The sequence below is a fragment of the Mustela nivalis genome (assembly GCF_964662115.1).
Source record: "Mustela nivalis genome assembly, chromosome: 9".
NCBI classification, from domain to species: domain Eukaryota; kingdom Metazoa; phylum Chordata; class Mammalia; order Carnivora; family Mustelidae; genus Mustela; species Mustela nivalis.
The window spans coordinates 33,180,675-33,194,003 of NC_139028.1; the positions used below are offsets into that span (position 1 = coordinate 33,180,675).

The 13,329-nt window shown below is 43.6% G+C and overlaps 1 protein-coding gene across 2 annotated transcripts in view; it reads right to left on the bottom strand.

Annotated features, from left to right (window-relative positions):
• Positions 1–2,786: 2,786 nt before the first annotated feature.
• SNX19 (sorting nexin 19) overlaps positions 2,787–13,329 on the bottom strand; it is a 40,718-nt gene continuing 30,175 nt past the window's right edge. Inside the window, exons 9-11 of one of the 2 annotated variants that reach the window (XM_082684021.1) lie at positions 6,718–6,902; positions 5,405–5,492; positions 2,787–4,320 (exon numbers count right to left, since the gene is read on the bottom strand). In XM_082684021.1, coding sequence (XP_082540147.1) covers positions 4,188–4,320; positions 5,405–5,492; positions 6,718–6,902 — 406 coding nt within the window. In that variant the 3' untranslated portion in view covers positions 2,787–4,187. The remainder of the gene's footprint in view (positions 4,321–5,404; positions 5,493–6,717; positions 6,903–13,329) is intronic. The other variant, XM_082684022.1, reaches the window with a different exon arrangement.

Consider the following 13,329-nt stretch of genomic DNA (forward strand, 5'->3'; position numbering starts at 1 on the left):
TCTTTACCAAGGTCCCCGTAAATCACACATACATGAAAGTTTGAAAAGCACTGTTCTAACTCGTTGGACAAGAGGCCTGCAGACAACTCATGGGCCAAACCCGGTCAGCTGCCTGTTCCTGTAAATACAGTTTTATTGGAACACAGCCACTGATACTGCTTCCTGTATTGTCTATGATTGCTTTCATGCTACAGTGGAAAAGCTGAGCAGTTGCAAAAGAGACCACCATATGGCCACAAGCTTGGAATATTTACTCTCTGCCTCTTTACCAAAAAGGTCTGTGAACTTCTGCACTAGATCGTGAGCTCCTTAAAAATGAGATTCAGGTCTTATTTTGCTTTGTAAGAAGAAACACAGACTAGTATAATGGTTATTACACATGTAGGCTTGAGGGTAGACTGGCAGGATTCGTTATCTAGGCTCTGCCATTTCTTTCTTTTTTAAAGATTTTATTTATTTGACAGACAGAGATCACAAGTAGGCAGAGGCAGGCAGGGTGTGGGGAAGCGGGCTCCCCACTGAGCAGAGAGCCGGATGTGGGGCTTGATCGCAGGGCCCTGGGATCATGACCTGAGCTGAAGGCAGAGGCTTTAACCTACTGAGCCACCCAGGTGCCCCAGGCTCTGCCATTTCTTTTCAAGTGACTATGGGCAACTCACAATCCCTCTGTGCCTTATGCTCCTCATCTATGAACTGGGAAAAGATAATAGAACCTACCTTACAGGGTTGTGTATGGGTTAAGTGAGTCACTCCAGGTGAAGTGGAAGAGCTTCATGTGGTGGCTTCAGCAAATGTTCTCCCTTATAGCTGGTTCCAGATATTTTTAGAGTACCATGGGGGAATTGTTGAAGTTGTACAGATGATTATGATAATAGACATTATCTACTAACACCCTTTCTCTGCTACTTCCTTGCTAACATCTATTAGGTATCTAACTTTCCTGGAGGGTGGCCTCCTCTCTGGTTGGGGGTGGGGGGGGATATTGTTGCAAGTCAACCAGGTAATGCCATTTTCAGTAGCTGTGGATTGGCTTAGGGGTGACAGTTCTGGCCAATGTGAAAAGCACTGTTGAAGGACTTCTGGAAAAAGGTTTCCTCATTCTTTAAAATAAAAAACAAGGAAGAGATTGTAAGGGCCTGGTTGGCTAGAGGGAGTTATTTTATGTTTATGCAGCAAACTTAGATTGACCCAATGCAGTAAACTTAGATTGACCCTGCCCCTCCCAGAGGAACTTACTTGCAAAGCCTAGATACAAGGGCGGGTCAGGCCAGGTGAAGACATCCAATCAGTGGGGAGCGCATATATCTACTAGGGTAAATTGAAATTCAATTGGCCACCCATGTGTTACCTAGCAGTTTTTTTTTTTTTCTGTGTGTGGCAGACTTAGCATGACTGTGCAGCTTTCTCTGTGTATTGCAGTCTCATTGGCCACCTATAGCCTGGCTAAACTACCTCTATAAAAGTTAGTTTGTGAGGCTGGGAGGGGTCACCTCTTTGCAAGAGATGGCCCTGACCGGTCAGTTTGATTCTTGATGCTTGGCGTGAAAGCTTTGCTTGACCTTCGCTTTGTATCAGTCTCACTCCTTTGATTACGGACACTAACAGAGATGACTCTGTTCTTTCATATTGTTATATATGGATGTGATGCTCTGAACTGCAGCAACGATGAAGGTAGGCATTCTGAGAACAGGACAAGCATGTCTACAATGGCAAGGGAACAGATGGGAAGAATCTGGGCCCTTTATGAGGTCAGAGTTGCTGAATCCATCAGCCCCTGGGGCTTACCTACTCAGGTACTTGTTTTATGGAAGAAAATAAAATTTCCTACAAGTTTTCCTTCAGTCCAAAGCACCCTGACTCATATAGCCATATACACATATTTTTACTCCACCCAGGACCTAACAACTGTTGTTGGTTGCAAAGAAAAGAGTAACAACTGGAAATGAATGTGCTGGGTAGAGCCAAAGAAAAATCACGATGTCCTGGGTCAATGCAGGCCCAATTCGTCATTGCCTTTTATCACTCTCTCAGCTGGGAGCATCTTTTCTTGATACCTGTGGCTCTCTCCCAAGTGCTGATCTCCCTTGTTGACTGTGCCTGCTACCGAAACTTGACAAATGGGTTTTGATTATTTCCTTGGTGACATCCATGATTTTCCTTCTAGGTAGGAGGGCCTGAGGACAGCTTATGTGTATGTTTTGGGGCACAGACAACAGAAGTGGCATCTCTTATGTAACATGAAATAAAAGGAAGTTCTCTTTGTGGTAGAAGTGTTAAAAAATTACTTAGAATTTACAGCCACAGGGATTTTGTGGTGTGTCAGCTTACATACTGGGGCTCTGTGTGACATCTGAACCAGAACTAACAACAGAGATTCAAAGCAATGTAGGTGGCTGAGTACGTATGAGGAGAGAAGGTGAGTGGGAATGAGCCAGCTACCGCATTTCTCCCAAAGGGCAACCTGGCCTGAGCTGAAAAAGGTGAAGGATCGGCTTCCGTAAGTGAGGCTGAACTCCCTGCAATCCCACACTCCTGCAAATACTTACTAAAGCTAGAAATGCTGAGCTCCTTCTGCCTGTGAATGTCCGGGGTGGGAGAGCTCTGGAGCCATAAAGTCATTGCAACAATCAAATTTTAAGGCTAGAAGGTGCCATGAGATATGATCTCATTCATCTCCTCGTCCTTAGGCAGTAATATTCGACCTAAAGCCTTCCAACCATAGCAGGACTCATTTTATGGCTAAAAGCCGCCAGAGGGGGGAAAAAAGAGTGTAAGATTGGCACAACTTTCTCCCATAAACCACTTTAATTGTGTGCACATCATCTACTTCAGAGTCTAAGATAACCTGATGCCCATTCTAGACCCATCCCATTCTCATCAATCTAATCCCAAGATCCCCCTCCAAATGGGAGGATCCATAATTCAGTGACAGCAGGACACGAACAGGCAGGCGCAAAGCTAATGGGATGAGGGGGCAGAGGTCTCCCATGACCTCCTTAAAACTTTTCTGTCAGCTACTGACATGCATTTAACGTCACGTTGTCTGCCTCCTTTCCTACCAACAATTTCTCCTAATTTTTCCATTCTTCTAAGACACTACAGCATGATATAGCACCTTTGCCTTCATCTTCAAGTGTTCTCAAAGACTAATTAGATCCTTAAAGAACAAGAAGTAAAAAGCTTTTTGTGGGTAATCAATTCCCTGCAGGTTTGCTAATATTATCGGTTCAGTTTAAAAGTCCCTCACTGGAGACTTGTGAAGACCGAAGCCCATAGCCCCCTGGGTTTCCTACTCTTTGGGCATTCCCAGTGTCTCCTTTCCCTTTGGAAGCACTGGGCTGAATAAGCAATCTGCCATGCAATTCTGCTGAAGGAAGACAGAGAGAAGGTCACAGAGACCAAAACTCAACTGCTCTTTGAGAGGGCTTAGGAGTAAAGCTAATAAATAACATCTTTGCTGCAACTCTCTTTTAGAAAAGGGTGTGGAGAGTGGGGTGGATCTACCAAGAAGCTTTGGCAGTCTGCTTCTGAGCAGAAAAAAGTGTAGCCACCCAGGGAAGCAGCCTTCAGTGACATCCTCCATAGGGCTGATGTATTGGAGAATAGTCAATCACCAAAAAGTCCCTTGAGAAATGTTTTCCCTCTGTCTTCTGGAACTGTTGGGAAACTAGACAGAACTTGGGGGGTCTGGTTTTAGGAGTGGTCCTAAAAGAAACTGCAGTTTCCTGGTCGGAATAGAGAGCTCTAGAAAATTATCTGTTCCTCCATGAAATTTGGCTATCAATTTTCGCTTGGTCCATCTATAGCTTGTGTGTTGGTGGATTAGGAACATGTATACACAGGGCCAGGCTCCTGGCAAACAATCTTAGGGAGGAGGGCAAAGGAGAGGCAAAAGGGGCTCATTCTTCTACCTCACAGATTCCTTTTTCAGGATCTACCCACCAGCAACAATCTGAACACCACAAAAAAGTACGGAAATGGATATGCATATGATTGGTACATATTTTCCCCATCATCTGCTATGTCACCTGCCCTGTGGACTAGAGCTGGGGAAGAACTGTGTCCCTGGGACCCTAGGTCTTCTGAGCTACAGTCCAGTTGCAGAGGGCACAGGTTCCTGACTGGTCGTGGGGTGGCACAACAACCCTCCTTTCCCAGCCTTCAAAGAATGGGTGAATAACCTATGGCTAAGGGGAGACACCCATTCTCTTGGGGTTGCCTGGTGTATCTGAGGCAGAGGTGGTTATGGCTGACTCCTCAATAGAGGCACTGAGATCCAAGAATTCCAGGATGATGTCCCAGAGGCAGTAAATCAAGTGCCTGAAACAAATGGACAAAACAACTTAGAGGGTCTGGCTCAGTCAACAGATACCAGATCCTGTTTATGACATTTATTTTCCCTTCCCCCACTTGCCCATTACTGATATCCTTAGTGAACTCTAAATTTCAATAGCCTGATGAAGCCTCTGCCATGAAATAAAAGTTTTGTGAATAAAGATTATGACCCCAGTGAAGCTGAAAACAGAACTTGAGACTAAATTTCAGGAAACTCCACATTTATTTATATAGCTCCCTTAGCACTGCCCTGAAGACTGTGAGGGAGGGGAAAAATCCCTGTGATATCAACTTATTAAGAAATTTCAGAGCTTCTGACTATGGCTGTTTCTCATAGTTAATCATTATAAATCTCCAGTGACCTTACAGGCAATGAAGCGAAAGCTAGCACCCTTGTGTAGTGACAGTTAATAGGTATAGTCTGCTTTGGGACAGAGTTTGAGAAATGACTGGAAGTCCTGAATACTTCTCAGAAGCACTGGTATCCCAAGTAACAGCAAGGAAATTACCTACCTCTTCTGGGTTATTCTAGGGGTGTTCACTCAGTATTTCTGGGTCCTTTTATCAGAGCTCAACCTCATTATCTTGTCTCCTTGCTATTAAGCAAAGACAATTCTTGATTCTAACACAGAATCAGCTTTGCGGTGAGGCCTTGAACACAGAACTGAAAATAATCATCCAGCCTGTCATACACAGGCTATGGGATGTTCTTACAGTGTTCACAGGCAGGTGTTGAAAAAATTGCTAAGCACACTGAATAAGCCTGGAGGGTGACAGGGCATTTTCAGTAGCTCACATGGGGGTCTGCATCGAGTTCTTCCACATGGAAACAGTGGCTGGCCCAACAATGGCCCACAGCAGCATGACAACCTGCTCAGAAGCAGGCAGTGTGGGTTTTCCTTAGTGTGTATGGACCTGGACATCACAATTAGCAGTCAGGGCCTAGGGCAGAGAAAGACTGCAGTTCTATCCACCACTCCATGTGGGCTGCTCACTTAGAATCCATGGATACCTGAGATCACAGATGGCTTCAGCGGTAGAAATGCTGCATACATGCCTTCCACCCTACCTGTTGATAAGGGGTTGCTGCAGTGACTCCAAGACTAGACTCCAGCTCAGCCGGCATCTGTTCGCCCCAAGGATTTCTACCACAATATCTGAAGAGGAAAAAACAGATGTGGTTTCAGCAGTAACACTGAAACCTGAGATTCGAAGGAGATTATCTCATGATATCTACTATCTTTATCCAAACTGGGAACTTCTGGCAAACTTCTGAACCACACAACCAAACTAAAACAGGGAAAAGCTAAGAAAAGCGTTTAAGTGTTTAAAAAAGGATGGACGTGAAGAAATAATTCTGTAACCTGTCACTGTAGGTACGTCTGATGTAACAGTTTAGGGTGGAGAACAGAGATTGGTAAGAGTATCTAATAACATGGATGGAACTGGAGGGTATTATGCTAAGTGAAATAAGTCAATGAGAAAAAAACAATTATCATATGATCTCACTCATATGTAGAATTTAAGAACAGAGAAGCACAGGGGAAGGGAGGGGAAAAAACAAAACAAGACAAAATCAGACAGGGAGATAAACCATAAGACTCTTAATCATAGGAAACAAACTGAGGGTTGCTGGAGGGGTAGGAGTTGGGGGATGGGGTAACTGGCTGATACACATTAAGGAAGACACGGGATATAATGAGCACTGGGTTTTATATGCAACTGATGAATCCCTGAACTCTACCTTTGAAACTAATAATACACTACATGTTAATTAATTGAATTTAAATAAAAAATAAATACAACAGAAAAACAAGAGTATATAACATTGTCCTAAGAGCTAGCCATTCACTACTATACCCTCATTACCACAGCACAGCCATTAGTAACAAACTGCCTTTCCAACCTTCTAAGACCCTATAGAAAGTAAAGAAAAAAAAATCCTCTTCAGAGTTGGTTTTTATCTACTGCTAAGGACCATATGCCTTATTCAACGACCCCAATTTATCAAGGCCGAGCTTCTGTGTGACATATCATTTTCTTCCCTGGTCCAAATACCATGAGTTGGCAGAGAACCTGAAATCTTCATCTGCTGGGAATAGTTCTGAGACCTGCCTCTGTGGTGTAGGCAGAGCTGTTATTACCTCAGAGCTGCAGGATTCTCACCTACTATTTATGGTGTGGTCACAGTGATCCTTTCCATTCCCTCAGCATCACTTGAATGAGGGGTAGAAGAATCACAGCTCTGAGCATTTACCTATCAGTCTGAGAAATGGTGGGCCAACAGATTTTTGAGTCTAGGTTTCTGAGGGGTGTGGGGTAATGGTGGCAAGGCAGGATGGGAAAGGAATAATTATCAGTATAATCTCATTGTTCAATTACCTGGCAGGATTCCCATCAGGCTCTGCAAAGCCTGTTCTTCAGCAGCCACTTTCTGCTCCTGGGTCCTCACAGGCCGTGGACACTTCGGTAAAACCCCACCAGGCCAGATGGACTCCTGAAGAAGCTGGAGGTACTGCACCCAGCGCTGTGGACATGTTAGATTAGCCACTTGCACCTCTAGCCACCTGTGGTGGAAGAGAGGAGAAAGGTCTGATAAATCTGAAGGAAACACCACGGCAAGGCAGGTGAGCAATCAGAATAGGGCAAAGCGAAGGGAGTACCAATTATCACAAGTGACATCAAGCCAATTCAACAACTTTGGGCCACAGAATTTGAAGAGGAGTAATAACAATAATCTTGTTATTTACTGAGTGTCTACTAGGAGCTCCATGTTGTATTAGGGGTTTCACAGAACAGAGCACTAGAAGGGCCCCTGTCCCTGGGCAGGACTGGAGCTTGCCAACTGTCTTCTTGGGAAGCACTGTCCTCTCAGCGATGTGCACACACAGCCTTCACAGTTAAGGGTTTGGTGATTTTACACAAATTTCTCTGCTTTGCCACCCGTCCACTTCTAGCTGCTCTTCATGTCCCTATGAGCGGTTCTGAGAGTACCCTTCATCTGTCCTTTGCTCATGGAAGTCCTCTCACTGACAAGGCGCTCTTCTTTCCAGAAGTCAGCTATTCTCGAAAGATCTGTTGAATCCCACCTCCTCCACAAAATTCTTCTTGATCATTCCAGCCAGAAGTGCTCCTCTTTGTCCCCTCAGACCCCCTGTGGCACTTAGTTCTACAGCATAGGTTTGGAACTCATATTTTACATTGGAGCAGAAATTATTTCCTCATGTGTTTACAGCTCTACTTTTCCGACTAAATTATAAGCATCACAAGAGTTCTAGGTCTTACACTTTTAAAAAGTTCCCCACAGTGCCTTGGTGCTCAAGAAATGTTTGTTGACTGATTGCAATTATTCTTGTTATGATGAAACCTTCCTCCTTTGTCTCACATTAAAAAAATGAGGCAATAACTTGGAGGGGGGGCAAACATCAAATCTGCAGCTCCTGCAGGGCATTCTCTCTCTCATTCTTTATTTGTTCCTCCATGTTTTCAGAGCAATACGGTTACTAGTTGAGGTTCGAGGCTGCCAAGGTCTCCTTAGTACATAGCAGGGCTGAGACTGCCCGGGCTCTGCCTGGAACGTACGGACCAGCAGCCACGCTTCCTCTGCTGGTACTGCACCACGTGGCAGCTCATGCCACTGCTCCTATACCCGAGTTACTTGTCGTCCATCCAAGAGCAGAGGGGGCTGCCAAGGCAAACTTTATTTAACCTCAACTCTGCCAGACAGTCTGCATTCCTCTCAAGCTAGGCATTCCAGCCTTGGGGGCTGCGATCCCCCAGGCTGAAGGCTAACAAACGATTCTAAGAATAGGAAGTCTGAAAGGTAATGGCAGGGCAGGAATGGCAGACACTGATGGAGATCAAGAGCGGCACAAAGCTGCTCCTGCCCAAAATAGCCATCACGATCGTATTTGTTATTATTAGGGCTGCATCTCCTTTTTATAGGGCTTTTCATTCAGCGAGCCTAAGACGCTTGATGAAAGGGATCCAGTAGCAAGAATTTCTGTTCCTGTTTATAGAAGAGGGTCAGCAAAGGGAGATGGATACGATGGCCTGATCAGATTCTCTGCAGGGGATCAGGTGACCCAACTCTCGTTCTTCACCTTGAGTATGACTTCTGCTAAGGTGAATGACATGCACCAGGGTCTCATCTGAGTGACTGGAGGGCGGGGGTGAACACCTGAAAACCAAAATCTTGAAGTCCTTCGAAAAGTCAGGAGAGTCTTAAGCCAGAGGCCTTCAGCTGTAATTAGTTCTAGCTCAGTTCTCATTCACATTTGCACAGTGTGCCCTGACTCTTGTCCTCTGGGGCCCCTGATGCCTGTGACCCCACTCTACAGAGGCACCTCAATATCCACTCAATCCTTCTCAGAACAGAATATTCACCAGTAAATCTGGGTACCTCGGTCACCTTCTGGGCTTGTGTTACAAGAGAGGAGACTGACTCTTTTGAACTACTGTTAATTCACCTGACAGGAACAGGCCCCTGTGCTGCACCATGGCAAGGATGTCCTCTTTGTTTTCTTCCATCGTAACTCAGTGACTCAAGCACACCAGCGGGGTGCACAACAAATTTTAGCACGTGGCAAAATATGAATGTATAAATGTATATAAATCTACAGAACAAAAGCTTATTAAACTCTAAATGGGAATGTTGGGAAGAAGAACCAAAGTAGGAAAAAGTAAAAATAAACCCTTTGATGATGAGGATGAGTCAGTGAGTCAAGACAAGTTGCGGGCATTAAGCAGAACTGACAGAGAGAACTCAAGTCTCCAAGTGAATGTCAGCTGCTGGTAAAGGAACTGTCAAGCTATAAACCCTGAGGCACAGAACTGATCAACAGAAGGCTCTAGAAGAGTCTGTCCCAGGAATGTAATGAACATAAGAAAATATAAGACTTGTGCAAACTGGCAGAAAAGAAACAAACTGCATGTCTAGAAAGAGGCATATAATGTAGAATGTGGCTTCTACCTATGAAGTACTATGGTTTCTGTTAGTCTTACTATTTTCCATACTCCGAAGGCGAAAGATGTCAACCACACACCCTGGTACCGTGAAGATTTAAACATCCACTCTTTTCAGGATTCTCCTCTTGCCCAGGTGCCTCTCACCTCTCCTCCTCCAAGAACAGGAGCCTTTCTCCTGGATATCTGGGGTTAGCCAGGTTTTATTTCCTAGCCCCAGGCAGCCTATGGAAAAGAGGCAGGGCAGCAAAGCTTTCTGCTTTGCCTCACAGAACTTCTGAGGTATACTCTCTCGTCATGGGTGATGAGCATCCCAAAGTGGAAGAAAAAAAGGATATAGCTGAAACCAAGAAAATGACCAGTGCCAACTACTTCCACCACCCAAATTACCTGCCCCTCAGACAAAATAGAAACAAGTCTGTGAGCTTTAGAACAATTTCCAAGGCATGTTTTATTATTCCACAAAATACCTTTTTTAAGTTGTAAATGGCCAGATTCGGGGATCCGGTATTATTTGCCTTGCCTAACACCTAGCATAGAATCAACAACTGATGACAGTGAAGAGGGCAGGGGTTTCTTCATCCAATGAGCTCTTCTACCCCTTCCATCCCCATTTCCTTTCCTCTTATTCTATCATCCTCCTCCAGAGTGTAATGCCACACATCCCACCACAGTGCTTTATCTAGCCTTATTAATTCCCTTCATCCTGCTCAGTTCATTCTGAAAATGGGTTAGAGCAGATAAGGTGAAGAGATTAACACTGGAAAATTAAAAAACAGACTGACGCCTTATCTTCTTATTAATTCCCTTCATCTCTCTATTCCACATGTTGTCTTTCTATTCTTAACCTACAAGTGGGAAAGTTAAAAAGAAATCTGTGTCCCTATAGCCTCTCTTGAAGCAAAAGGAATGGAATGTGTGTGTCTGACGTCCAACGTACCACAGGAGCTTTTCCAGTATCAGTTTCTGGAATCTGTTGGTACTGCTCACAGAAATCTAAAGTTTCAAGGTGGATACACACACATATCCCTTGGTTTATTTATTGTAAATTATTTATAAGAATTCATTTACTAAATACAAATGTTATTGTTTATGTAATTCAAGACTCATGAGGTAAATACGCTAAAATAAATATGGTAGAGACTAGCCACAAATAGCATTGGTTTTAGTTTCTACTACTATTCCAGTTCTGATATTAGATTTATAGCTATCTCTCTGCCTACCATCCTACCTTTTTTCACCATTAAAAGAAGAAGAAAAAAAAGCCAAACCAGGTCTGTTCTGTCAGGATGTCCCTGGATGATTCTGAGCACAAGGCAGCCTTCCTAGTGGGCCTAGAAATAGCCAATAAAATGAGAAAAAAGCAACAACAGATTGACACGGAGATATTCAAGATCTTCTCTGATGCCAGACATGGAAGGAGGGAGGATGTGGAGATGAGGGCTTTCTACTACACTGGGAGTGCATGTCCAGTCCATGTTCACAGGAACCTGATCTGAAATAGCTACAGATAGAGGAATGAAGCAATAGCTAAAAAGGAGACAGTTTAATGCTAGGGCTTAAGATGGTACCTCAAGGTTAGCGGAAGGTCATTTCCCATCAAAACAACAGAATCAAATCTCACGATTAAGGAGAAAAAGCTTTATAGGGATGATGTTTAATCTAATTACCCACCGTCCCTTCACTTCTTTGCTAAGAGCTACTGTGGCTGAGTGACGAGGGGTCCATGGGGAGGATCATGAAGTCATAACACAGAAAATATTCCTAACAGCAGTAACAATCTAACAAAAATGCCTGGTGCAGTACAAACGAAAGAAAACAACAGACTTATTCCTTGTACCCTTTTTATCCATCTGGCTACCTCTGTAGGCAACCCAAGGGTGATTACACTTCCACCTCATTTTCATGTACGAAATATGGTTCAAAGAAAAAAGAGAGGGTAAAACAAGATCAGGTTAAAGGTACTACCATTCTAAACAGTTTTACAGTAGAGGTGTCAACTCATTTTATTACCCTTAGAGTAGAGTTTTCCAACCCTGGCACTACTGATATTTTGGACTGCTAATTCCTTGTTGTGGGGGGCTGTCCTGTGCACCGTCAAATGTTTAGCAGAATTCCTGCCCTCCCAGGTACCTCTTGTGTAACAGTCAAAAATGTTTTCAGATGTTGCTGCGCGTCCTATTGAGGCAACATCATCCCCAGTTGGGAATCACTGCCTTAGACTTAGGATGTTGGAAGCCATGTGTTGGGCCATTTCCATTCACTTCAACTCTGGTCACTGTAGCACACCATTTCTCAAACTGTGGGCTCAACAGCATTAGAGGTGGCTATGCACTCAACACTGTAGTCTGTGACATTTAAAAACAGCTAAGCAGAAACAGATGAGAAAACATGAATGTGTATCTCATGTTTCGGGACCCTCTGTTTCATATATGGATGTTTATATGGATCTATCAGATATATTTGTGTGTGCCTGCATGTACTATGTGTGTCACAGTGGGTCATGATGTAAATGTATTTCCTACTGTGGATTGAAGTTTAAAAATAGCAAGAAAAACACTGATATAGTATAAGGAATTAGGAGTTCCAAAAAAAGGGGGAAAAAGCCCAAGCTACATTTTTAGCCTCCTGGAAACACTCCCCACCTCCACCCACCCCCAAGTACCCTGTAAAATGTTTACAATGGCATAGATCGTGAACATTGTGTTCTGTCCCACAGTCCTAGCACAGTACTACAAGTATTTGCTCATTAAATCAGTAACCCCAACGCAGAGGGTGGACAGAGAGATCTTGAGGGTGATGTTGTGGATCCAGGGCATTTCCCATTAAACAAGCTGTTTTTGCCAATGTCACACCTGATAAAAGTAACACTTCCAGTCCCTCTGATTCCTTTCCCAGGCCTCTGCCTTCCTGCCATGGCCTCTTCTTGTGTTTACAGACAGTTCCTCCTTGTCAGCTCTCGGCTCTAGCCTTCTCAGTCCTAGAACTGGCCATGCCCAGGTTACTCAGCTGTGTCTGAGAAAGTTCAGCATTGTTGCCCTCTGACTGTGTATCTAGGTCACCATCCTTTCCTGCCTTGTGTGGGGAGAAGAATAGGGAGGAAATGAACTTCAAGGACAAGAAACCCCTGCTTCTTTTTCCCAATAACTACTGTGAAATCTAAAATGTCTCAGAGTCTACACAATTTCTTCTTTGATTTTTGCTTTCATGTTTTAAATCATAGATCCACATCTTTAAAACATGTGCTTCAAGGGAAAACTACATACTGCCTAAACACCCTGCTTTAAGAATCTGAGTTCCACACTTCTGTATCTAGCCACAGGTTTTGTTTTTGATTAGTAACGTACAAGTTACAGCTACAAAATTAATAAGTGTTAAGAATTGAAGCATTTTGAATCGAGGAAGGAAATTAAAGAAATCATCTGTCTAATTTTAGAGGTTATCTATTCCAATAATCTCACCTATTAACACATGAAAACAGAGAACCAAAAACAAGCACTGCTTAGCAAAAGGCTTATAGGAACATACAACTTCACAGCTGGAAGGAAACAGGTGATCCCTACTTCACCTCCTCCCAGAGTCTAAATCTCCTGAGTAGCATCATGGCAGAGCCAAGGGTTCTGGTCCATGAATGCAGAAAAAGTTGGGCTTTTATCTTAGCTCTGCCACCAATTAGGAATGTGACTGTGGGGAAGTTGCTTAAATTCCTGAAAAGGAGAATGACAATTTATTAGAGATTCTCCTTAAATACTGACAACCAAAATCAGCCTCGTTGTAACTTCTGGTCATTGTTCTTACTTCTACCCTCTGGAGTTAAATAGGAAGTACTAAAGTTACTAGGTCAAATCTCTTTCAAAATGGACCAAAGACCTAAATGTGAGACCTGACTCTATAAAACCCTAGAAGAAAACACAGTCAGTTATTTCTTTGATGTTGGCCATAAAAACCTTTTTCTATATACGTCTCCTCAGGCAAGGGAAATGAAAGCAAATTAACCTATTAGTAACACACTGGAATAAAAACCTTGTG